General features: G+C 44.4%; 1 protein-coding gene across 4 annotated transcripts in view; it reads right to left on the bottom strand.

The window, feature by feature from the left end:
• The window catches only part of SCRN1 (secernin 1), a 66,177-nt gene that overhangs the window by 7,372 nt on the left and 32,108 nt on the right, over nucleotides 1–26,697 (bottom strand). For all 4 annotated transcript variants that reach the window (XM_010804301.4, NM_001110803.2, XM_010804300.4 and 1 more), the window contains exons 3-6: nucleotides 17,995–18,176; nucleotides 10,874–11,076; nucleotides 9,709–9,903; nucleotides 7,144–7,309 (exon numbers count right to left, since the gene is read on the bottom strand). In XM_010804301.4, the coding sequence (XP_010802603.1) occupies nucleotides 7,144–7,309; nucleotides 9,709–9,903; nucleotides 10,874–11,076; nucleotides 17,995–18,176 (746 nt within the window). The remainder of the gene's footprint in view (nucleotides 1–7,143; nucleotides 7,310–9,708; nucleotides 9,904–10,873; nucleotides 11,077–17,994; nucleotides 18,177–26,697) is intronic.

The raw sequence follows: 26,697 nt of genomic DNA, 5'->3' as shown, positions 1-26,697 counted from the left end.
CACACCCACACGCAAGTGTATGGCTTCGATTGGGGATATTCTCCATCCTCTTAACTTGGTGCACCTTGACCCACTCTGTGCCTCCAATGGGTGAGAAGTGAGCTGGGAAGTTGAATTCCTGAGCCCCGAGGTCCCTGGGCTATATCCAGTGTGCCACTCATTTTCACATACATCACCATCTGCAAAGCACTGGGAACGCATGACCCTTGCACCCAAACTGTGTCCTTGGACTTGAGCATCAGTATCACTCTCAGGCCCCACCCCCATCCTGCTGACTAGAACCTGCTTGTTAATGTCCCCAGGAGACTGATGACATCCAGGTCTAAGGAGCATGACCAGAGACAACAGTAACCAGTAGCGAACCCTCAGATTAGTTCCCTGAGGTAATCAAGGGAAAAGGACTCAGGTGAGAGAAAGACCGTGATCACAGCATGAAAGATCCGGCTCATGTTAATTTCATTTGACTACTGAAAGCAGCTGCACCCTAAGCTTGTGAAGTGGGTGAAAATGAGTTTAGTTGCTCAGTCGTGTCCGACTCTTTGCGACCCCATGGACTGTATCCTGCCAGGCTTCTCTGTCCATGGGATTCTGCACACAAGAATACTGGAGAGGGTTGCCATGCCCTTCTCCAGGGAATCTTCCTGACCCAGGGATCAAACCTGAGTCTCCTGCATTGCAGGCAGATTCTTCACTGTCTGAGCTACCAGGGAAAGGGGTGGGGCTGGTTAAGTGCTGTTCTCTGCAGGTGATGCAGACACATACAGGAAACTGGCTCTGTCCACCAAGAAGTACGAGGCATAGGCACGTGGGCTGGACCTAATTCCACAAGGCTAAGTCCTCCCAAATTCCTTCCCTCCCTGAGATACCAGGAGCTCCCTTTACAGAGGGAACACTCACTACCACTTGCTACTGCCTCCTGAAAATGCAGCGCTTCTCTTCCCTCCTCCTGAATGTCAAGTGGGTGACTGCTGAAAGTGTAAGAAAATAATGCAAAATTTTTAAATGTCTATAGAATTTTGATCCCATGGAGTTGAGCTCTCCAACTGGTCATTTGGTTGAGGGCATTCTGAGGGTTTACTGGAAGAGGATAATGGATGGAGAGGGACAGAAAAGGCAGTGGTAAGGGAGAGTCCAGCAGAGAGACATCTAGAACTAACTGCTTCCAGGCCCCTCTGGTCTCAGACAACACAGCAGCCTCACAGCAGGCAAGCACCCTACCCTTCCGGGCCTGACAGAACTCAGGGTTTCCTGAAAAGTCAGTGCGCACACACCGTCTTCTAGCAGACTGGAAGCCTCCTGCAGCCTCCTTGGCATGCAATGAGATCTCCTGAGAGACTCTGCAGCCCAGAGCCTGCATAGTTCACACCTCCTCCCTAGGCCTGGCGTCGCACAGAGAGGGTGAGAGCCAGGGCTTCCATGGGCTTGAGCTTGAACTTGGCGGTAAGGCTGGGGCAGGCTCAACCATGGAGAGTCAGAGGATTGGCAATGTCCAGCAGAGCTGCTGAGCCTGGGCTGCCAACGAGACCCCTTGGGACAAGGGTTCTCCCACTTCACACTGGCCCCAGGCCACACAGACGATGCTCACTTCTGTATCCCATACAATCCCCTGAAAGGAACCTCTCTTCTCCACCTCTCCAAAGTCCCAGTGAGAGTAATGTTTCATAGGCAAGCCTGTCATTTAATTTCTGGAACTCGGTGCTTTACTTACTATGCGGCTCAGGACCATCCTGAAACTGGCCCCATGGGGAGAACCATGGTACCGGATCCTCCTGAGCAACTGTCCAGGTCTGCCTGCCTCACCACAGCAGGGCCGGGAATTAGGCTGGACTCCAAATGCAGGTCTGTGTCCCCTCTTGACCTCTGACCAGCTGTGGGGTCCATCATTTTCCTCTCTGTCTCTCAATGGGCTGAAATGATCTCTCCCTTTCAGCTGCTAAAGCTATTGTGCTATTTCTCTTTCTACGTCATGAGGCTTATGAACCTGTGCTTTCAAGAAGTTCACGGTAAGCACAGTTGTGGTCTTCTGCACCCAAGACACAAGATAACAGCAGAGTTAAAAAAAAAAAAAAAAGTCAAAACCCCCTGCCTGATGGAACCTCAAGCCGGTCCACACTCACTGGCATGTGGAGGTTAGTTTAACATCACTGAGAAAGTGTCTGGTGGCATCTGTAAGACAGAGGCACTATATGTTTATCCCTTCTATCCATCCATTTTAACTTTAAAAATAAGTAAGTTAATAATATGAGGTTTCTAGAATATTCTAAAGCAGCCAAAGTCCTCCAAGAATTTTTTCCCCAAAGTCTATAAGGAACCCAGCATCCTCAGCTGCTAAAAACAGGAAGTATATGTTCATCAGGTAGTTGTCTCACCTGGTCGTGTTAACTCTTTATGACCCCATGGGCTGTAGCCTGCCTGGCTCCTCTGTCCATGGGATTTTCCAGGTAAGAATACTGGAGTGGGGTGTCATTTCCTCCTCCAGGGGATCTTTCTGACCCAAAGACTGAACCTGTGTCTCCTGCATTGGCAGCCGGATTATTTTACCATCAAATGGTTAAAGGGAGATTCTTTTTTGAGATTGAATAAATAAAATTATTGCCATAATAAACCACAATAATATACCAGAATGTGGGAATTATCTATAATTCCATCCTGATCACTTACATCTATAGATCCAGAAAAGGGCAATGTGGAAAACTCAATGGTTTCCAAATGTTTTGATTTCTTACCAAACATTACAGAAAATCACATTAAAAATACAAGTAGGTGAGAAGATACTCTGACATTTTCCCAAAAGTGAACCTCAGATGGTAGCTTCTTAAATGACACTTGAATGAATGTATGTTCAGAGAGATGAAATGACTTGATCAAGGCCATATATCCAGCCAGCAGCAAAGCTGAACTGCCATGTGGGTCATGACCACCCCTCCCAGCACACCCAGCCACGGTGGGGCCCAGTTCATCACTCATACTGAGGACCCCAAGAGCAGTTCATGGCTGATTCTGACACAGAACTCTAGTATGACTGGCCAGCTCACATTTCTTACTTCAAACAGGGCTGTGTTCTTACCAATGATGCAGAAACTCCCAGAGTGATGGGCTTAACTTCTGCCCCAGAGTCCCTGGTGGATCTGCTCGCACAAAAACAGCAGCACAAAGGGCCCTGCTTGGATGCATCTGCTAAACTTTAAACCAATCTGATATGGGCCTGGAAGAACCAGTTTCCCTCAACTGCATGTGTCCCTCTGAATGGCTCATCCATGGGTCATTCCAGCTGGGCTGTGAATCACTTAAATCACATACATAGCTAAAGCCACATCTGGCTGAGAGCAGAACCTATTTGTGAAGGGCGTTTCCATTTAGAGGGAAAGAAAACTAGTACCTCTGGAGCCTGGGACACCCTTTGGACTGGATCCAGATACCCTGGGAGGTTTTAAAAAGTCAAAACCGTGGGGTGGGAGAGAGGAAAAAGATACTGCTGGGAGAGTTAGGAATGAAATCAAAGGCAGGGCTATTTTACACAAGGTCCTCAGCTGGGTATCGTCCATGCAGGCTGCGGCCCTGTATTTACATAAACCACAGTGTCTATAACATTATCTCCAATAATGAAAAGGTTCACTTGTCACTGACATTTGAACTAACCAGATGAGACAGTCTCAATTGATGCAACGTAGACTCTCAAGCCTAGTACCTACGAGAAGAGGAAGCAAACACCACACACTCGCACACATACACACACACACACACACACACACACACACCCTGTATCCCTTGCATCTCTCCAGTTCCCTGCCATAAAGTGGGTCAAAGACCCTCTTTTCCTAGAACTTCCTCCCTATTTTGTTTTCCAGGCTGAATTACATGGCCTAATGCAATTAAAGAAATGGGTTGGGAAATAGCCTACTAATATTTAAAATGGAAACACTTTTAATTCTTTCCTCCACTTGGTTTATCCTCCTGTATCTTGAATATTTGTGTTTTCTCAGATGTGATAGCTTCTAAGTAGTGGAAGCAATCAGCCCTAATTCATAGTGTCCGCTGATCTCCACAGTGTGAACACACTCACTGGGGCCCTTCTCAAGCCACCCGTGTGACATTACTGAACACAGGGTTGGGCAGACATGACATCATCAGCTCTCACAAACTCCAGCACAGCAATGGAACCTGGAAATTACACTGTCTCAAAATGCGAAGCTACCTCTCTGCTCTTTCCCTTCCCAATCCTTCATACAGATGAAGCTTTAACAGATACTGGCTTCCACGAAGCAAACGGTTAGAACTGGTGCACTAACGCCGATCAGTGTCACTGTATGGATGATCGAGGCACCAGCTGACTCATCAGAATATATTACATGATGGAATTTGCCCACTCAATAAAATTAAAGTTCTTCTGCATCTCCCTCTATCTCTCAAACTCTGGCTTTTGTATCTGCCTCCAATTCTCAAACTTATATAATACCTGGTACAAATCAGGAGGAAGAGAAAAGAGGGAAGGAGGAAGAAAAAAGGGGACTATGAGAACAAGCTATTTTGAGAGAAGGATCTATAATTAATACAGTAAGCAAAGAGCCGAGAAGTGCTGAAGCAGATAGAACAATAGTACGATCATGTCCTTCAGTTTCTAACATTAATTGGGAGGATAAATAACAGTCTTCTTTGATCATAATCTTCTGCAAGGCCACTGCTCCGAAACTATTTCCTGCAAACATCTCTCTAACGTTTGTAGCATTAGCAGAAGCCGGCTAAAATTTCCCTAATTTTATTACCTAAAACCCAAGAGTAGGTAGTTATGCTTCCTGCTGACAAAATACAAAATAGTAAGGATGCCTAATTATAAAGAAACATTGAAATGTTGAATAGGAGAAAAAAAATCTATGACAGTTCTATAGTCACAGCAGGCAATGTAGTTCATTTAACCATAGATGATAAAAATGAATGTCTTCCAGGAAGCCCTTAATAGCCTTTAAGGTCTTCTCAATTAATTTAACCATGAATAATTTTCTTTTAAAATTACTTGAAATTTTCACTTTTAGATATTAGAAAGCTATTTTTCAGCGCATTTTTAGAATTGCACTGGGCTGTGTCCTATAGCCTAGGAAACAGAATGACTTTATCTTCATGTCCTGGCACCACAAAGCTCTCTTCTAAGCACAGCTGGAGCAGGTGTCTGAGAAGTCAGGAACCAAGGGGGCTGTTGTGGTCACTCTTCAGTTCAACCCGCTCCTTCAAAAGCTCCTTTCCCGGAAAAACAATGTCTAAAGACCTTGACAGGATGTTCCAGACAGATTCTGAAAGCCTACACGTATCCCTGTGGGCCAGCACAGAGTGCTCACAAAAGCCATCAGCAAGCAAGGTCAGCATCCACAAGGGAGAGGAAGGACAAGCCCCAGATCTGATCGACCAAAAAGTGGGGTAGGAGTGGGGTCACAGAACCAGGCATTCCTAATGGGGAGATCAAGTCAAGAGAAAGAAGCCAGAGTCAAACAAGAGGCGTGTTCTGAGAGGCTGCCTGGAATACTGGTGAGTGGGTGAGGCTCCTGGTTAGAGGCCAGCAGAGGGCCCACGCTGGGCTTGGGAGGTACTGGGGGAGTGGGGAGACGGATGGAAACTCAAACTATAGAAGGATGCACAGCTGCAAGGGGTGCCATGCTGGCTCATGCCTCTGTGCCTCTGCACATGCTGTTCCCTCCCACCCAGAATGTCATTCCCACTTTCAGCACCTAACAAACCCCTCCTCTCACGACACCAGTGCTCAAGAGTTCTTCCTCTGTGAAGTTTCGCCTTCACTGCCTCCTTTGTGCCCCTCTTATCTTGTAAACAGTTAGTCTCTAGCACACAATAAGCATAATATTTGGTACACAGCAGGTGCCTAACAAGTGCTTATTGAATGAATAAATGAGTGAATGAAAGACTAAGGATACTTTATACGGGATTTAATAGGTCCTGCTAGAAAGATCTACTTATATTGGGACAGGGAGGCCAAAGAGTCAGGGAAGGTACTTGGCTTCTCCCCTGAGTCACCTAAGACACAGTCCCTAGCTGGGCACTGCCATTGCCTGTATTCCTGAAACAACAAGAGGAAAGTAAGTATTTTCAGGTGGAAAGGGAATGAAATCAAACAGCTACAGATTCCGTGGCAGCAGAGTCAAAAGTTTGACACCCGATACTCAAATGATGATCAGCCAATGGAACACGTGAAAAATACCAGAGATCCTACTGGAATGGGCAGTCTTCCAGAGCCCTCCAGGCTGAGGAATCAGACTTACTGGACAGACTCCTAAGCCCACCTTAAAATTCCTGACACAAAAGGTTTGGGTCAAGACATCTGTATTTATCAAAAACTCCCCTCAAGTGATTCTGATCATTTAGAAGTCACGATGGTTGTGTCTAAGTTACCAATGGCATGATCTTGGTGTGCAGGACTGAAAGTTACTGAGAAGGGCTGCTGTCTGCCAGGTAGACCAGAGATAGTCTAAAATAATAGCTAGACCTGTTATGCATTTACTTGGATTATCTCATTTAATCCTCCCAACAAGCATAAAAAAGTACAGTCTGGGATTGTGCCCATTGTATAGGACAGACACAAGCTTAGAGAGGTTAAGGGACTTACTGGCCATTAATACTAAGTGACAGAGGTGGAATTCAACTTCAGGTGGTTTATTCTAGAGGCCACAAGCCCTTTGCTGAGGTGTGTGGGCAGGAAGCAACGCCCTAAAACACAATGTCTTAGAGAAGAGGCCAGTGCCCTTGAAGTGGCTGCAATGTGCCTTGTCTCTGTGCCATTTTGTCCTCTAACTCACAGCCACTGGTGCTTCTGATCAATCTTGAGCTTTCCTGTTATCTCTTCTGTCTCACTGAGTTTTATTTATCTTTGCATCCCTCATATACAGCACAATGCCTGGCCCATAATACATATTAATAAATGTTTGTTGAATTTAAAACAATTTGATTCCATGACTGTGATGAACACTACATGATAAAAGCCAAGAACTTCCCTTTTTCACCTCTCTTGTACTGCACTGGCTATGGTGATATTGAAAAATCTGACTATATGTACAGGGAAGGGCAGGAACTCAGGGTGTGATTACTGGGTGAGCTCTCAGGGGAAGCACAGACTTGGCAGCTGTGTGACTGTCTCAGACAAACCTGGAAGGATCTGGGGTCCCAGTGAAGTAGTGGATGCATGGCGAGCTTCCGTTCTGAGGCAGGACAGACACGACACTGGCTGTGGTGAGGAAAGACTCAGAATCTACGCAGACTCCACTGGCTTTGTCCCGTAGGACATCAATCATAGTCTGCACAGTGATGCTTTCTGTAAAGAAAAAAGAGAGGGAGGAGGCAAGCTGCTAACCAAAATCCATTAGTTATTTCCCTTTTGAGTAACAGAACCCCTGAAATTACAGCTGGGAACAGAACAGCCCTACTTTAGGTGTGGTCACAGGACAGATCTTGACCAATGAGAGGTAAGCAGAAATGATGTGTGCAACTTGCCCGTCACATCCATAAAGAGGAATGCTTGCCCTTCATTCTTTTCCCTCCTTTCCTGCTGGCTGGGAGATGCCAGTGAGTGGACCACAAAACAAAGTCACATGTTGAGGTAAAGTAACCCACCCACCCTGGACTGTCTATATACATTTGGACTAGGAGAGAGAAATAAAGGTGCATTTTTTAAAACCACATTATTTTGGGGTCTTTTTGTTACAGCACTTAGCAATTCCTCAACTAGTACAATATGCAACAGAATGATATTCATAAGAAAGTATACAATCTATGCAGAGCACCAAGCAAGCTCTCTGGTATAATCCTGCTGGTTAGAGTTAATATTATATCTAGGGAATGACCTCTCTACAGTGGTAAATATACACAGAGAAGTCTTTCAAATATCGAGAACCATAAGGACTATTGGCTCTGAGTTCAGATAAAAAGACTAACAAATCTTCCACTACATAGGATTCTGGTTCTTCATTTTCTCCCTCTGTTGGTAATTCATTAAAACAGTATTTTTTCAATCTGTATTCACAAAGATCAAATCAAAGCAACACATGGGAAAAGGTATCTTAAACTTTGCTACCACAACTCATATCCTTTTTGTAAATATCTCCATGGATAACACATTGCACCTAAAAATATTCACGACAAGTCCCCAAGTTCTTCAACTATCCAGGTTCAAACTTCCTCCCTGTCTCATAAATGAATCTACTGATTTAAACCAGGATCTGACAGGTTGATAATGTCTCTTAAAACTCTTTGAATCACTGCCTCTCATTTCCCCCCTTGCATTTTATTTGCTTGGCCATTTCTCCTGAATCTCCCATACTCTGGACTTTTTAAGTTGCACTTTGCAGATGGTGTTATTAATATTCTCCTCCATCCTCTGAATTTCTGGCAAACTAGTAGCTAGATCCAGAAGCTGCATCAGGTCAATGTTTGATATTTTTGGCAGGACTACTTTACAACTGGTATTATATATTATACTTTCACCAAGTCAGATTTTTTCAAATAAAAACTGTAGTTTTTTATAAGATTCTCATTTTTAAATACTTTCTTACCTTTCTACCCAGAATATATTAATAAAGTTTATAGCAAAAGTCCTAAAGTGTTCTTCTAGATTAAGAGTCAGCCAATTTTTTCTTTAAGAACCAGCCAGGGAACAGTTTAGCCTTATGGGCCCTGTAGGCCTTCCCAGATGGCTCAGTGGTAAAGAATCTGCCTGCCAATGCAGGAGACTCATGAGACGCGTGTTCAATCCCTTGGTCAGGAGGATCCCCTAGAAGATGAAACGGTAACCCACTCCAGTGTTCTTGCCTGGAGAATCCCATGGACAGAGGAGCCTGCCAGGCTACAGTCCATGGGGTCGCAAAGAGCTGGACACGACTGAGCGCACACACACATACACACAAAGACACGGGCCCTATAATCTCTGCTGGACTTGCTGCAACTGCTCAACTCTGCCACACAGCACGGAAGCAGTCATAAACAAGAGGAAAATAAACAGGTGTGGCTGTGTTCCAGTGAAATTTTATTTACAAAACAGGCATCTACCAACAGGTCAACTCCTATTCTAAATCACCAAAGGCTTGACTCACAAAACACATGTCTCACCAGCAAATATAAAATGTGGCCATTGTGGTTTATGGGGAAGGGTTTTCCACTCAGGCACAAAAGTAACAAGCTACCAGTCACCACATTTACTTAAAAATGGATGCTGGCTAAGTCAATATCGGGTGGGAAATAGAGGGCTCATGAAAGGAATTCAACAATTTGACTCAACAAGTGTTCACGGAACAAAGGGCCATAACAGGCATCACAAGGGGATCCTAAGGTGAATAAAAGATAGCACCCCTGATGTCAAGACTCAGCAGGCTAATGAAACAGGGAAATATACAGAGAAGATACGTCAAATGTACAAATGCTGAGGTATAAGCAAGACTGCACTAAGTGTTTCAAAGACAAGCATAGTGACATCAGCACTTAAAGGAGAAATGGGAGCAGAAACGTCCATGGATAAAAAGCATCATGTAAAAATAAATGCAAGTTGTGGTCATAGACTGCACAGCAAGGACTTTAGCACAAGTCAGTTTCCGTACACAGGACAAGGTCTGTTCTCCACTTCTCCTCTTTGCTTATTCTCCCAAGTTCAAACAAGGTCTCTGAAATAGCTGCAAGACAAATGGTATGAGAGAGAGAACTGTAAGGAACACCCCAACTCACCTTCTTGCTTTTCTAAGGTGTCTCTGCCTGAACAGCAGGTTAGATGGTCATCAGCTGGAGAAAAAACTTCAGAGAAATTAAACTCGTCCTCTCCCATCCACCAACCTTGACTCTGAGCATAACTCCTGAGTTCCGGATGCTCTGCGTCGATTTTAGTCGTGAGCGAAAGCTGATTGCAAATGCACTTGACTCCCTCTGTAAAGAATACAAAGTCCAACTATTTAGACATAGACTTATAGAGACTTTATCAAGAAATGGATGTTACAGGGCAGCTCTCCCCTGCAACTTGACTCTAACTATATGGAGGAATCAATTTCATTTCTGAAGAGAGAAACATAAAGTCCTTGGTCTTCTTTTAAGATCTCCTAGAAGGTTTGAGCAGCCCTGACACATTTTATCACGTTTTCAATGAGTGAGTCACTTGACCTGACAAACTAAACCCCAAGAGAAAAGTGAAAGGTTTTTATTTTTATTTTATTTTATTTTAATATTAATATTTTATTACTATTCTCATTTACTATCCATTAAAATATTTTAATAAAATATTAATATTTTATTTTATTTTAATATTTTATTATTATTCTCGTTTACTACCCACGAGAAAAGTGAAAGGTTCCTTGAAAGAGGCTCTGTATTGCTAACAAGACTCATGAATGCCGCAGCTCCAGACATTTCTCCTCACCAGGTTGCTGCTGCTGCTGCTGCTAAGTCGCTTAGTCTCGCTTAACTATCGCCCTCTGCTCAAATCAATATATACGTTTTTTGTTTTTTTAATTTTTAAATTATGGGACTTCTTCATTCAGATTTTTTTTCAGGCCCCAACATTTAGAAAAACACAGTGACCCTGATAATGAATTATGTATTTATTTATTTAGGCCACACTGTGCAGCTTGTAGGATCTTAGTAACCTAACCAGGGATTGAACCCAGGTACCTGGCAATGACAGAATGTAGTCCTAACCACTGGACGGACCACCAGGGAATCCCCAATAATGAATTGTTTTAAAATAATGGAATGTATGTGCAAATATGTGTGTATTTGGGTGCCCAGAAATGAGGAGCACATTAGAGCCTGCAGATGTAGCACTGAGAAGGTCTGTAAGTCTGGGCACCATGGCCTTAGCTCTTCCTGTCCTTGAAACTCCCCACCAGCCACCCCCACTCACCTGTGATCTTCTCTGCAGCCCAGTACTTCCCTACAGTCTCCAGCACCCACGCCTCCTCACGGTCCACAATCAGAAATGCACTTTGGAAGCTGTGGCAGGAGTTAGCATCTTCATAATAATTCCCACCCTGTCCATGTTCTTCCAACAAGGCGACGATGACGTCTAAGGCTTCTTTAGCTGTTGCCCCTCTCTCTAAACCAAGCCTGAAGTAAGAAGACCAGAAGCACACCTGTCATTTCACACCACCTCATTATTAGCACAGGCATCAAAGGTTGGGACCAAGCTGAGTTATGAAGAATGCCGACGTGCATAACTATGTTAAATACTCAGGCTGATACGCAAACGGATAAACAGCATTTGAACTCACAATACATAGCACACATTCCATTCAAAATCATGGGGGCGTTTTCTGTCTTTGGTCATGCCCTTTCCACACAGTCAGGAGCCCAGTGGCTTCTCTCTCTTGAAAGGAAGCTTGGCCATTTCTCTTTTTCTGTTTTCTAACTCTGACTCCCCTGAAGCTGGCCAGCTTCGTAAAAGACCTTAGCAAGACAATCTCCCTGTGGCTTGTTCTCCCTCCTGCCTCTGGGCAAAAGGAAACCTCTGCCCAGTCCAGCCCTGACCTCTATGATTCTACACCAGGTATTCGGGTTAGTAATAGCAGTGCTCTATAGCCAGCCACTGTCCTCTGTGAATGTAATTCACCCACCATCTCCTTAGGAATGGGCGGCTGGTTAGGACAAGACCAGTCCTTTTTCTACATACTTCTTCTACCTAACAGCCCACCTCCACTGGTGTGACTTACAGCTTCAGTCATTCAAAAGGACCAACTTCTTCCAAAGTGAAACAGCCATCTCCTCCCAGCCTTTCCAATGAAGAGACTCCTTAAAGAGGCCACAGAGACTGCCCTCTACATGACTTGAGCCTGTGTGCTTGCATGCTAAGTCACTTCAGTCGTGTCTGACTCTGTGCGACCCTATGGACTGTAGCCCCCCAGGCTCCTCTGTCCATGGGATTCTCCAGGCAAGAATACTGGAGTGGGGTGCCATGCCCTCCTCCAGAGGCTCCTCCCAATACAGGGATGGAACCCACATCTCTTATGTCTCCTGCATTGGCAGGTGGGTTCTTTACCACTGGCGCCACCTGAGAAGCCGTGTAACTTGAGCAAGTTATATCATACAGTTGAACTTCAGTTTTATGTCACCAGTAAAATAAGCACCTATGTCACTGAGTACTAGGAAGATGGGTTTTATGAGATGATGAACATGAAAATACATGGCACCGGCACCCGGGACCAAGTAGGTGATCAGTAAGTTTTCAGACACAGCAGACTGTGGCAGAAAAACAAATGACTCAGAGATAAAGGGACCTCATTTCTAATTCTGCTTCTGTTATCCACCAGGCGTAACCTTTTTGAACTTTGATTGTCTTGTCTGTAAAGTGAAAAACAGTACTGTTTCCCTCTCAGGCTGATTTGAAAGAGAATGGCACGTAATGGGTGCTCAGTAAATTTCTATTTATTCGTTTCTTCATTCAAATTGTAATGTTGGTCACAGAAGCGTGGAGTCTCAGAACAGAGGCAATGGAACCCTACTAAGATGGCAGCAGAGGCCAGTTCTGGGTGAGTTTTCAACTTGAGATGCAATTACTATTAAAATTCACCCAGTTTGATTCTTCCTGAAAGGACGTTGCACTGTGCTGCCAGGGAGACGAAGAGATAATGGGACTCCATGATCCGGATTTATCTTTGCAACAGGCTTATTTTCAGAGATTAATTATATACCAATTCATTTGGCATTTCTCAATTTAAGCTTATTTAGGAAGGCTTGATGACAAGGCAATGCTTTGAGAAGCTGAAGCCTTAGGGGAGTCATATAAGAAAAAATTCATTAGAAGATGGAAGTAGTGGACTCTTCTGTTGGTCCCTGTCATCTTCTCCAAAAAGGAGCAGAGGAGATAAGCACTCACCTCATCTCGAAGGTCCAGAGCGAACAAGTGTGCTGCAAGTGCCTCTCACAGCCAAGAGCTGGCCTCACAGGAGGGCCCCTTCCTGCTTTCCACAGGTCCCTGGTGGCTCCTGGTCATTCTAGGCAGAATGCACCCAGGGCCTCTGCAGGGCCCCGCTTACCCATGCAAACAAGCACTGGGAGGAGCCTGTGAATGCCCAGCCAGGGACAGCAAGGTCACCTTTGGCAGCTGTGACTTCTCTTTCAGTTTTTCTTTCAAAGATTTATTAAAAAAATTTTTTTTATTTTGAAGTGGACTATTTTTAAAGTCTTTGTTGAATTTGTTACAGCATTGCTTTTGCTTTTTGTTTTTTCGGCCCCAAGGCATGTGGGATCGTAGCTCCCTAACCAGGGATGGAACCGTGGCCTCTGCACTGGAAGGCAAAGTCCTAACCAATGGACTGCCAGGAAGTCCCTCTCTTGCAGTTTCTAACTTACTCCCCTACTGTTCTGCTCGTTTGCACCCCACACTGACTTTGGTGCCTTCTGCAGTGTGTGCAGGAGGGCCTCTGCACTCCTCCACAGACATGATTCTGATTAAACCCCTCATGCCAGGACCATGGGGAAAAGATCCCCATCTGTCCCACCTGACCATTCCCAGGTGGTCTCCCTGCTGTGGGCCGAGAATAGGACTGCTAACAAAGCTGTGGACAGCAGAGGGTCGCGTCCTCTCCACCTGAGATCCAGAGGTGCATCTGTACGTCTGGATCCAGGCCCACAAGCCACCCACCATCAAGAGGCCTATTTTAAAGCCTTTCCCAACATTTCCCCTCCTAGATGAGGCGCATCCATGTGATGCCAAATGAGAACAGGGACTTTCTGGTCTCCACGCCTACTTTCACTCTGGCTGCTATACCTCCATCATGGGCTTGACTGGAGCAGGAAAAGCATTGAAATTAACTACGCCAACAGTTAACTATCAATCAACTGTTAGAGTCTCGCTCTGACATTTACCTTCAGCATAACTCAAATCCTTCAGAAATGTGCGCCTGGTCAGGTTATTCTGGGTCTTGGAGTTAGATGCTCCCAAATTCAGATCCTTATTTTTTATGGAAAATTCTGGAGGAAATGCCTATTTGGGGCCAATGGCTTTCTCACCGGTATGTCGAACTCACTGTGTCCGTTCTGGAAAGGTGAACACAGCTTACCAAGGAAGATGAGCACCCTCCGCACTCCCAGGCTGCAAGCCCCATGTTTAGGAACACTGCTCGTTTGTCTTCTTGATCCCTATGCTTCCACTTATTAGGAAAACCACTGTGCCACTGTATCCCAATTAAGGTGAAACATGGGGCTTCCCAGGTGGCACAGTGGTGAAGAAGCCACCTAGCAACGCAGGAGACTCAAGAGATGAGGGTTCCATCCCTGGGTCGGGAAGATCCCCTGGAGTAGGAAATGGCAACCCGATTCAGTATCCTTACCTGGGAAATTCCATGTACAGAGGAGCCTGGCGGGCGACAGTCCATGGGGTTGCAAAGAGTCGGACACGACTGAGCACACACATGCAAGTTATAATTAGATTTCCTGAAAACACATAATCACTCTCCTGCTGCTGCTGCTGCTAAGTCGCTTCAGTCGTGTCCGACTCTGTGCGACCCCATAGACGGCAGCCCACCAGGCTCCCCCGTCCCTGGGATTCTCCAGGCAAGAACACTGGAGTGGGTTGCCATTTCCTTCTCCAGTGCGTGAAAGTGAAAAGTAAAAGTGAAGTCACTCAGTCACCGCCCTAGAGAAAGTCATAAAAATAAGTCAATCCCCCTCCCCTTTTAGGAATGAGCCTATACAGATGCAGATGCAAATAACCTTTCTTATTCCCCACAAATCAAGGGGTCTGCAAGGCCTCTCTTGGTTCACTGTTTTTTGGTTATCAAAAGGTTCCCAGCTTCTAGCCAGAGGGATGAAAGCAGGAGGGGGAAAAGTGGATGTTAATGGCTGCACTGATTTAGAAGAAAGGTGTGTGAAACCTTTGGACTAGCCTCAGTCTCCTGGTATCCAGAGCTTCCTGGCTCCTGGAGAGAAGTAACCTGCACTCTAGTACAGAAGCAGCTTCCCTGAGGGGGCAGGCACCCTACACCAGGCTCTGTGGAAGCCTCAGGCAAGTCCCTTAATCTCCCTAAGCCTCGGTTTCCTGTCTACCAAACAGAAGTAGCCGCACTGCTTCACCAGATTGTGGTGAGAGTTAAATGCAATATTCTCCGCAAAACACACTACACAATAGTGTTTTGGAAATAGTAACTCTTATTTCCACAGGTTCTTTCCTCCTATAGACACTGGTTATTGTGTTGCTCAGTCACATCCAACTCTTTGCAACCCCTAGGACTATAGCCCGCCAGTCTCCTCTATCCAGGGTATTCCCCAGGCAATAATGGGGTGGGTTGTCATCTCCTACTCCAGAGGATCCTCCTGACCCAGAAATCGAACCTGTGTCTCCTGCATTGGCAGGCAGATTCTTTACACTGCGCCACCCAAAAAGAGCAAAACCAACACTGGCTGAACCCCCTTTCAAATCACCAGTGAGCCCTCACACTCACCAAAAACACCAGGCAGAATTGTCTTATGTAAGAGATTCAAATCACCTTTTTACCGCACTGCTCTCTGGTGTCTATTTCCACCCTGCTTCTGACTTAAATAAGCTGTTTCTTTGTGTGCTCTCCCATACCTGTGCTGTGTCTCTAATAATAAACTTTGTACCTGTTTTGGAAATGGCAACCCGCTCCATTATTCTTGTCTGGAAAATCTGGGCAGAGGAGCCTGGTGGGGTCCATGGGGTCATAAAGAGTTGGACATGACTGAGCATGCACGTGGTCCCGCCCCTAAGTCCCTCTGAAAACATGTGGAGCTACAGCACCCATCAGCTGGGAGGCGCTTAGACGTTGATCTAGGAGGAATTCTGGCTCAGGGGTCATTTTTAGGATTCAGTCGGTATGGAATGGCTCCTCAGTATCTGACTGTGTGTGACTGAACTGATCATAGCTGGTGTAAAGCTGAGACCCTGAACTCACAAAGAGCCACTCAAGGTGCAGATACCACTGCAGGGTCCTCTTCACACACCTGTCTTTGCATTGTAATAGCTGGTCATGGGTGGCCAGGAAAGGAGTTGAAGCTAAATGACTATAATTAAACTTACCCTGTCATCTACTCCCAACATATGTTACTGTCCCAGACCTTGGTAACTATCACAACCTCAATTACGTGCTAAATATATCTTCTCTGTCTACATCCCTGGGCCTTGTAGACCCAGGTGAAATGCATCTCCTTGAAGCACTCCTAAACGGATGCAGCCCATTATCATCTCTGAACATCCAGCAGTGTTTGCTAAGAACCTGGGATTCTGTGCCGTTTATGTGGCTAAAAATCTCCAATTGCCTTAAGACACATTTCTCCTCCTGTCATCTTAAATTGGTCTAAAATCTTGCATTGCTCAATCTTCTGTCCTCTCCCTGCAAACAGACTAAGATCTCTTTGAAGTGTCTGAGCTTCTTTATGCGCCTACAGAGTCTAACACAAAGCACACATTCAATAACTCTGGTTGTCTTATAGGTTGATGAACTTGAAAAGATACGTCAGAAGCACTGAAGAAAGGAAAAAACCACTCTCTTCTGTCATCCCTTAGAAATCAACTGTTTAAATGGTGATATTTGCCAGTTCTATTAATCCCCTCCATGAAGACAATGATAACTCAAAATGCAAGGGTGTAAGTGAGGCATAAAAGGGGCATTATTTTCCATTGTTAACTTCATTTTCAGGATTTCTCTTAAACAGGGAGGTAAAACTACTGGGACAGCTGTCAAAACATAAGCTGAAAATTTGTTATTCTCTCCATTTCACTCTGTTGATCAAGAGAGAACTCATTATAAATATGAGGCTTTTTCTTCCTTTTCTCCAGCTCAGGGGACCTGCTCCTTCTGAGTTTATAATAACCTGGAATAGTAGGGAAGGATGGGGAAGGCATAAAGGCAATGTGGCATCAAAAAAGTGTCACAAACTGACCTGTTGACCAGGTGAAAGAAGCTATGGGCCACAGACGTCTTTGCGAACATGTGCAATTTCTCCCTGCAAAACCTATAAAATGTAAAAACCTCCATTCCTTGGTGTAGCATGTCCCCTTTGGGAGCCCTGGAGGTCATCCAATTCAGGACTCACACTGAACAAATGATGGGCACGGACACTCATGGTGTTTCCACACTGAGAACTAAGACCTCCAGCTCCCAGCCCAGTCCCCCTTCAACCATGCCGTAAGTCCACTGCATTTCACTATTTCAGGAAAAAAAGAAACTACTTCAGAATGTCATTTCATTCTTGCCACTTTCTACTGTAGTCATTCTTTCCAAACTTGGCCACTGATCAGCCGCTGCACACCAGGGACACAGCCCTAGCCCTTGTGACACATTAGTGAACAAGCCAACGGAGACCTCCATCTTGCCAAGCTTACATGTCCGCCCCTGCGCTTCACTAACGTGTTAAACGTGAATGCATTACCCTGTGGCTGAGAGGGGAGAGAAAGAAAAGAGGACAGAGACACAGAGGGGAAAGGAGGGAAGCAGTTTCTGTTCTTTCTTCCTTTTTATTTTATGTGTTATATATGTATTTTTTCTATTTACTTTTATATATTATTAGATATATTTCAAAGACCATAAAATTGACCCATTTAAAAGTGTCATTGAATGATCTTTAGTATCTTCATAAAGCTGTGCAACTATCACCATAATCTAAGTTTAAAACATTTCAAACACCCCAAAAAGAAGCCCCGTACCCATCAGGAATCCCTCTCTATGCCCCACTCCAACCCCAGGAGACCACTTTCTGCTTCTATGAATTTGCCTATTCTGGGTATTTCATGTAACTAGAATCATGTAATATGTGACCTTTTGGGTCTGGCTTCTTTCACTTAATATAATGTTTTCAAGCATAGCAGGTATCAGCACTTGATTTTTTTTTTTTTCTGAATAATATTCCATTGTAATCTACTCTTTTTTCCACCACCTCCAAATTTACATCAAAAGGCATAAGTCACCTTTGGAAGGACTGCATAACAAAGTATGAGGTTTGAGAGAGATAAAGCCCATCCCCACCCCAACCTGTTTTGAGCAGTTGTCTTTAAGAGCCACCATGCAGTACCTGACCAGATCCATCCCCAGTAAGGCTTCCGTCTCAGCAGCTGGTTCTCTGGCATTGATGGCTTCGTTGGCTATGCACACTCCATGTTCATTGGCTCCCATTTCTGCCCCCCAAAGCCATGCAGGTCTGCTTATCACAATGGCATGGGTCCTGGGAACTTGGTTGATTGAAATGTAAGTGCACTAAAAAATGAAGACAGAAGAAAGAAAGGGCCATTATCTGTCAGGTACTACTTAGTTTTCACCTTGGTATTTACATTAACCACCACATCCATTACAAACAGAGCCGAGAAATAAAAGGCCTTGGGAACATCTAGACTCAAAAGACACCGCACATCTCAAAGCAGCTCAAAGGTTTCCACAGTGAGTTTCAATCTTGCCACTCACTCAGTTTCCAGTCTCTTTAGTTTAAGCCAATCTGTGCATAATGAAGATACCTATCAGATCAGATCAGATCAGATCAGTCACTCAGTCGTGTCCGACTCTTTGCGACCCCATGAATCGCAGCACGCCAGGCCTCCCTGTCCATCACCAACTCCCGGAGTTCACTCAGACTCACGTCCATCGAGTCAGTGATGCCATCCAGCCATCTCATCCTCTGTCGTCCCCTTCTCCTCCTGCCCCCAATCCCTCCCAGCATCAGAGTCTTTTCCAATGAGTCAACTCTTCGCATGAGGTGGCCAAAGTACTGGAGTTTCAGCTTCAGCATCATTCCCTCCAAAGAAATCCCAGGGCTGATCTCCTTTAGAATGGACTGGTTGGATCTCCTTGCAGTCCAAGGGACTCTCAAGAGTCTTCTCCAACAACACAGTTCAAAAGCATCAATTCTTCGGCTCTCAGCCTTCTTCACAGTCCAACTCTCACATCCATACATGACCACAGGAAAAACCATGGCCTTGACTAGACGATCCTTTGTTGGCAAAGTAATGTTTCTGCTTTTGAATATGCTATCTAGGTTGGTCATAACTTTCCTTCCAAGGAGTAAGCATCTTTTAATTTCATGGCTGCAGTCACCATCTGTAGTGATTTTGGAGCCCAGAAAAATAAAGTCTGACACTGTTTCCACTGTTTCCCCATCTATTTCCCATGAAGTGGAGGTCTATTTTCATGTACCAGATATTGAGCTGGTCTCTGCCCTGAATATTCTGTATCTGGTCATTTCAAAAGGCATGGATGGCCACCAGCATTTCAAACAAGCATACCTATTTATTTGCAAAACTCCTTCTAGATTAGTGGTTTTCAAACTCTGTAAAAGTTATAGAGCTCTATCTGTAAAGGAAATTGTACTTAGATGCCTAACATAGAAAGCAGATAAAAAGGAAGATGCTTTGTCTGCAGAACAGAGGTCCCTTAAGCTTCCTGCAATGATCCCCATCTCCTTAGAACATAGTTTGACAACCTACATGATTGCTCTGGTGGTACAAAAGAGAAAAACATGGTGATACTTTACATATCACTAATGCATTAAGCGTACACTCTCTTATCCACTATGCTTCCCAGTCTGCCCCATTTGATCCCCACACTAAGCCCATGAGGAAACAGTCCTAGAAAGGCGTTTTTTGAACTCCTTTTACAACTGTGGTACAAGCCACTTAGAGCTGTGTCTTACCTCCTCCGGTCCCATGCCTGTTCTTCCATTCACCTCAATACACTTTGACCAGTTCTACTGTCTTTATGCTTTGGGGTAAAAGTTTGCATGGAGGAAGGATTCTGAGGCTAAAAATACTTGGAAAGAAATAGCTTGGTCTAGATTAGCTCATTCCTTTCCAAGTAAAGACAGCAGCCTGGAAAGCACTCAGAGCCTTCCCCTCCCCACACTGGGCCCCTAGGAGACTCCACTGGAGCATCAGGAAAAGCACTAAACTAGGCTGGCCTCGGGGCCTCCTGACACTGATATTCTAGTATCTATGACACCCTCTTCCCAAGAAGGCTGCGCAACTCAGGGCTTTAAATTATACAGGGCTTTTTAGCTGTCAGGGGAGAACTCTATCAGCCACAGCATCCATTTACACTTTAATTTGGGCATCTGAAAGCACTGGATCAACTGCAGCCTTAGATCTCTTTTTTTGATTCAACACCCAGTTATATTTCTGAATGCAGCCCAGAAAGCTATTCTGCATTGATTTTCCATAATCTCTAAACCCCAGGTAAGGGTTGAAATGAACACTCACTGGTCATGTGACATCTGTATCTTCACAATCCACATTAGGTATTGCTCTGCCCTGGGATAATGTTATTTCACTTGGTAACTATTTGTAAACTGAAAGCTGATTAAACTCAGAGGTTGTCAAGAGACCCTTGAGTTTTTCATGGCAAACTGATAATAAAATATACTCTTGAAATGTTTTCCCCTATTCAGTTCCCTATGGTTATTTATTTTTAAAAAAAAATGATCCTTTGACAACAAAAAACTGGCCAAAGCACTAAACAAACTATGGTCCTCTGCGCTCTTCTACATGGAATTGCGGGATATGTGTTAGGATTGCATTATTTCATGCAAAAAGCAGTCCAGACATTGATCAACACTTTCCAAAACCCCTGTACCCACTGAGGTCGAGTGACAAATTCTGTCTTGAAAAGACTGAGTAAATAGGGAAGGAATCTCAACTGCCTAAGCACAGATTTATCATAATTTTTTTAAGGACAGGAAAAAAGCAAAAATAGGAAATGAGCTTATTTATTTGTCCTCAAATTCATGTCTACACCTTCATTCCCATTTCATCAATTATCTACACCACACACAAGAGCAGCAACCACACACAAGGCATCTTGTGCAAAGTGCTGCTGGCAGATAAGTCAGTGAGGGGCCCAGTCTCTGTCCCTTCAGTTGGCAAAGGAGAAGGCACACACACAAATGACCATGACCACCGGCCAACTTAAGGCGTGTCTGCTTAACAGGCACTGCATCTCCCCCTCCTCCCACCTTATGAAAAGTGAAAGTCCCCAGTAGTGCCCAATTCTTTGTGACCTCTTGGACTATACTGTCCATGGAATTCTCCAGGCTAGAATACCAGAGTGGGTAGCCTTTCCCTTCTTCAGGGGATATTGCTAACCCAGGGATTGATCCCAGGTCTCCCACATTGCAGGTAGATTCTTTACCAGCTGAGCCACAAGGGAAGCCCAAGAATACTGAAGTGGGAAGCCTATACCTTCTCCAGGGGATCTTCCTGATCCAGAAATCGAACTGGGGTCTCCTGCATTGCAGGCGGATTCTTGACCAACTGAGCTATGAGGGAAGCCTTTGCACTTCTGATCAACCCAATCCTGCTGTTCTTTTTCCTTTTCCCATTCCACTCCATTGTAACCCTTCCAAAATACTATATAATTGACTTATGTACTGCATGTGCAGTTTATGTATGATATTTTCCCAGGCTAGAATGTAAGCTCCATGAGAGATACAGAAATGAGAGAGGGCTCGATCCCAAATCTAGTACATAGCAGGCATCAATAAATGAATGAATGAATCAGTAACAAAGGTCAGAGGGAGCATAATTGAGGTTCAAAGGCAAGGAAACACATCCAAGAGGGCAGAGGTTTTATCAAGTGGGTGACATTTGAGTTGACCTTGCAAACCGCACCAGACATCGAGGTATTCCAGACAGAGGAAAGAGAATGAGAAGAAAAAGGTGGGGATGTCAAAAATGTGTTTCCGGTTCAGGGAGGTCCTCCACTCTGCCACTTAGGGAAGCCGTGATGGCACCGAGTCACAGGACTGCGAAAGCATAGTAAGTACTGACTGATAAAAGTGCTGAACGCTGAATCCAAAAGACCATATGGTCTTCGTGGGAGTTCAAAATACATGCAGCCAACTTGACACTTTTCACACCAAAATTGGAATCGTGAGGAAGCAAGGAGATCCCCAACTAGACATATAAGCTAAATCAGCCCCTTTCAAGCACCAGGCTGAACGCTGATCCCCAGATCCCTGCACAGGACACAGGGCAGCCGGTGAGGGGGAGCTGGTGTGTGAGCACCCCAGTCTTACGTGTGTGTGCTCAGTTGCTCAGTCACGTCCAACTCTTTGTGACCCCATAGACTGTAGCCTGCCAGGCTCCTCTGTCCATGGGATTCTCCAGGCAAGAATACTGGAGTGGGTTGCCATTTCCTTCTCCAGGGGATTTTTCCGACTCAGGGATGGAACCCTGTGCCACCAGGGAAGCCCAAGCGAGCCTGTAACACACACCCTCAGGGCATCTTTGTCATGGACCACTGAAGTCTGGCTTAACAAGGGCCCCTCTGTGGCTGCAATTCACACAGTCCACTGGGTTTGAAACCTGACTAATCACACCCAGGTCTGGGAGGCAGAAACATTTGTTTCACAGAGATTAGTTACTTAAAAGTCCCAGTTTGGGAGCAAATCTCACAAATAAGGAACATTTACACACAATGTAATGAGTTAAACTTCAGTCAGCCATCTAGAACCTGAACTCTGCAGGCAGTCATTTTCTTAAATGGATTCACCAACACAATTGCCATGTTATTAACGAGGTAGAGAAGAAGTGGGATTTGAAGTAGCAGAGAAGGTTTCTCTGAGGGGAAAAATCCAAAAGCACCTGAAATCTTTCCTCATGAAAAAAAAAAAAACACAAAAAACAAAAACAGTTAGTTCTAAAGTGAAAATTTCCAAAAAAAAAAAAAAAGAAAGAAAATTTCCAGCCAGATTTCTGTTAGGAAAAAAGGGAAAAGAAAATGTTCACCACTCAGAAGATCAGTCTTTAGGGGGATAGTTCTGGCCTCAGCTCTGGTAATCAAGCTGTTCAAGGGGCTTGCACAAAAAGAGGAGCAATTTGTCTTGCTGCCCCATGGCCAGGCCCACCGAGTCTTTAGTAAAACAAACCTGTCAACTAGCGTGACTTCCGGGTGCCAAGACCACACAACAAGCCCAAGGAACGGTGGGGGGTGAGGGGTGAGGCATACTCCTAAATGTCAGCTCTGAGACTTCCCTGGCAGTCCAGTGGTTATGACTCAGCAATTTCAACGCAGGGGGCACAGGTTCAATCCACGGTCAGGGAACTAAGTTCCCACAGGCCGCAAGGCACAGCCACAAAAATTAAATGCAAACTTAAGAAAGAACTGTCAGCACTGCCTAATGCTAATCTCTGAGGTTTGAAAGACGTTACCTGTACTGAGCTTGTCGCTCTCAGGTGGCTCCTGGGGACACATACCAGGTTGGAGGATGGAAAGATCAACCTTGACAAGGCCCCGGAGACAAAGACAAAAGACAATTCTTCTGCAGGGTAAGCCCTTTATTATCTTGTGTGACGGTGTCCAAAATGAAAAAGCAAAATCAGCGTCGTGCTGTCGCCTAACCCTTGCACATTCCTGCACACACTATTTCTGGATATCACCCAATGAAAGGGGAATAGAGACACTCACACAATAGACGTTTCACTTAGTGCAATGCAACCATTGTGCCTTTCCTACTGTACTCAGATGGTGAACACAACCCTGGCACCGCCAGCGAAAACCACTGAGAAATGAGTTGATGAGTCAGCCAGACTTCTTAGGAGGAGAAAGAAAGGTAGGGAAAAACGAGATGCTTTAGGAAAATAGGTTTAGTTTTAGAAAACCTGTGACTCTAAAGCAGTATTGAGATTATCACTGAGGTTGTTTTTTAATGTTTTTATCCCAGTGTCTTCTTGCCTGCAACTAGACTGGTTCTGGGAAATGTGCCATTAAGGCTTATATGAGTCTAAACAAAGACAAGAGAAGATGCTGCCTATACTTTAGAAGAGCTGTTTTTATCTCCCTGAAGCTGCAAGATCTTTAAGGATGGACAATGCAAGGGGTTCAGAATCAGGCTTGGGAAAAGGGATGCAATGGAAGGAAGTCCCCAGGCCAAGCCACTCTCCCACGGGGCAAAGGAGATGCTCTGACTCCATAGGAGGCTGGGAACCCGGGCCTCTGGAGCTGAAGAGATGAAAACAGGAAAACAGACAGGAAGAAAAGCATACAATCTACTTAGTGACCATGGCGCTCTGCTCCGATTTTTGATTCCAGAATGACTTGTACTCCCCTGTGGTAAGGGATAATCTTCAGAATTAACATTCAGAACCCACTCCCTGCCCCACTATGGACATGGACAAGGACAATGTTACTAATAACGCCACCAGCTACCATTAATTGGTAATTTTCTGTTCTTCTTGCAAATATTTTCTTTGGGAAGAAAGGAGGAAAAGTATCTACCAAAAATCTACCCCAAATTGTGAAAGCTGTATAACCTGATTGAGGATACTAATCCCATACAGAATTTCATGTAGTGGAAAAAAAATATTAACTTTCTAAAAAAGGAAACAAAGAAGTCTAAAGGAGGCAAAAATGGAGGAGAGGTTTATTATATAATAATAAGAGAATCTTTCAAAAAGCAATTATGTATCAAACCTGACTTGGCTATCAAGAATTCTGTCTCCATAAATTATAGTATAATGGCTCTCTTGGGCACCAAGTATAGGTAATGGAAACTTTAGTTGAAATCCACTGTTTTCTCCAGGAAAATATTGTAATGTTATATCCTCTCTTTCTTAAATAGAAGGCTTAACCATTTACAAATAGACCTAAACCCATTCCACATCCACACACAAATGCACCCTTGCACAAACAGAACATCATAATCCAGGAAATCATTTATCTGCTTCCTCAACACCCCTACCCACAGGGCCCAAGGTACAGGGAGATGAGTTCTGCAACGCACAGTACATAGCATCTTCAGGACTCAGAGGCCTTCACAAATAGATACATACTTACCCACCAGGTCCCATGCTATGAAGAGCAATACTGCATAGTAACCTGGAATGTTAGGTCCATGAATCAAGGCAAATTGGAAGTGATCAAACAGGAGATGGCAAGAGGGAACATCAACATTCTAGGAATCAGTGAACTAAGATGGACTGGAATGGGTGAATTTAACTCAGATGACCATCATATCTACTACTGTGAGCAAGAATCTCTTAGAAGAAATGGACTAGGCTTCATAGTCAACAAAAAAATCTGAAATGCAGTACCTGGATGCAATCTCAAAAACAAGAGAATGACCTCTGTTCGTTTCCAAGGCAAACCATTCAATATCATGGTAATCCAAGTCATTGCCTCGACCAGTAATGCTGAAAAAGCTAAAGTTGAACAGTTCAATGAAGACCTACAAGACCTTTTAGAACTAACACCCCCAAAAAATGTCCTTTTCATTATAGGGAACTGCAATGCAAAAGTAGGAAGTCAAGAAACACCTGGAGTAACAGGCAAATTTGGCCTTGGAATACGGAATGAAGCAGGGCAAAGGTTAACAGAGTTTTGCCAAGAGAACGCACTGGTCATAGCAAACACCCTCTTCCAACAACACAAGAGAAGACTCTACACATGGACATCACCAGATGGTCAACACCGAAATCAGATTTATTATATTCTTTGCAGCCAAAGATGGAGAAGCTTTATACAGTCAGCAAAAACAAGACTAGGAGCTGACTGTAGCTCAGATCATGAACTCCTTATTGCCAAATTCAGACTTAAACTGAAGAAAGTGGGGAAAACCACTAGACCATTCAGGTATGACCTAAATCAAATCCCTTATGATTATACAGTGGAAGTGAGAAATACATTTAAGGGACTAGATCTGATAGACAGAGTGCCTAATGAACTATGGATGGAGGTTCATGACATTACACAGGAGACAGGGATCAAGACCATCCTCGTGGAAAAGAAATGCAAAAAAGCAAAATGGCTGTCTGGGGAGGCCTTACAAATAGCTGTGAAAAGAAGAGAAGTGAAAAGCAAAGGAGAAAAGGAAAGATATATCCATTTGAATGCAGAGTTCCAAAGAATAGCAAGGAGAGATAAGAAAGCCTTCCTCAGCGATCAATGTAAAGAAATACAGGAAAACAATGGAATGGGAAAGACTAGAGATCTCTTCAAGAAAATTAGAGATACCAAGGGAACAATTCATGCAAAGATGGGCTCAATAAAGGACAGAAATGGGAGAGACCTAACAGAAGCAGAAGATATTAAGAAGAGGTGGCAAAAATACACAGAAGAAGTGTACAAAAAAGATCTTCACAACCAAGATAATCACGATGGTGTGATCACTGACCTAGAGCCAGACATCCTGGAATGTGAAGTCAAGTGGGCCTGAGGAAGCATCACTACGAACAAAGCTAGTAGAGGTGATGGAATTCCAGTTGAGCTAGTTCAAATCCTGAAAGATGATGCTGTGCTGCACTCAATATGCCAGCAAAACTCAGCAGCGCCCACAGGACTGGAAAAGGTCAGTTTTCATCCCAATCCCAAAGAAAGGCAATGCCAAAGAATGCTCAAACTACCGCACAATTGCACTCATCTCACACACTAGTAAAGTAATGCTCAAACTTCTCCAAGCCAGGCTTCAGCAATACGTGAACCATGAACTTCCAGATGTTCAAGCTGGTTTTAGAAAAGGCAGAGGAACCAGAGATCAAACTGTCAACATCAGCTGGATCATCGAAAAACCAAGAGAGTTCCAAAAAAACATCTATTTCTGCTGTATTGACTATGCCAAAGCCTTTGACTGTGTGGATCACAATAAACTGTGGAAAATTCTGAAAGAAATGGGAATACCAGACCACCTGACCTGCCTCTTGAGAAACCTGTATGCAGGTCAGGAAGCAACAGTTAGAACTGGACATGGAACAACAGACTGGTTCCAAATAGGAAAAGGGATACGTCAAGGCTGTATATT

The sequence above is a fragment of the Bos taurus genome, chromosome 4 (assembly GCF_002263795.3).
Source record: "Bos taurus isolate L1 Dominette 01449 registration number 42190680 breed Hereford chromosome 4, ARS-UCD2.0, whole genome shotgun sequence".
Lineage (NCBI taxonomy): Eukaryota > Metazoa > Chordata > Mammalia > Artiodactyla > Bovidae > Bos > Bos taurus.
The sequence above is the reverse complement of the archived record's forward strand: the minus strand, read 5'-3'. Positions and strand labels throughout refer to the sequence as shown.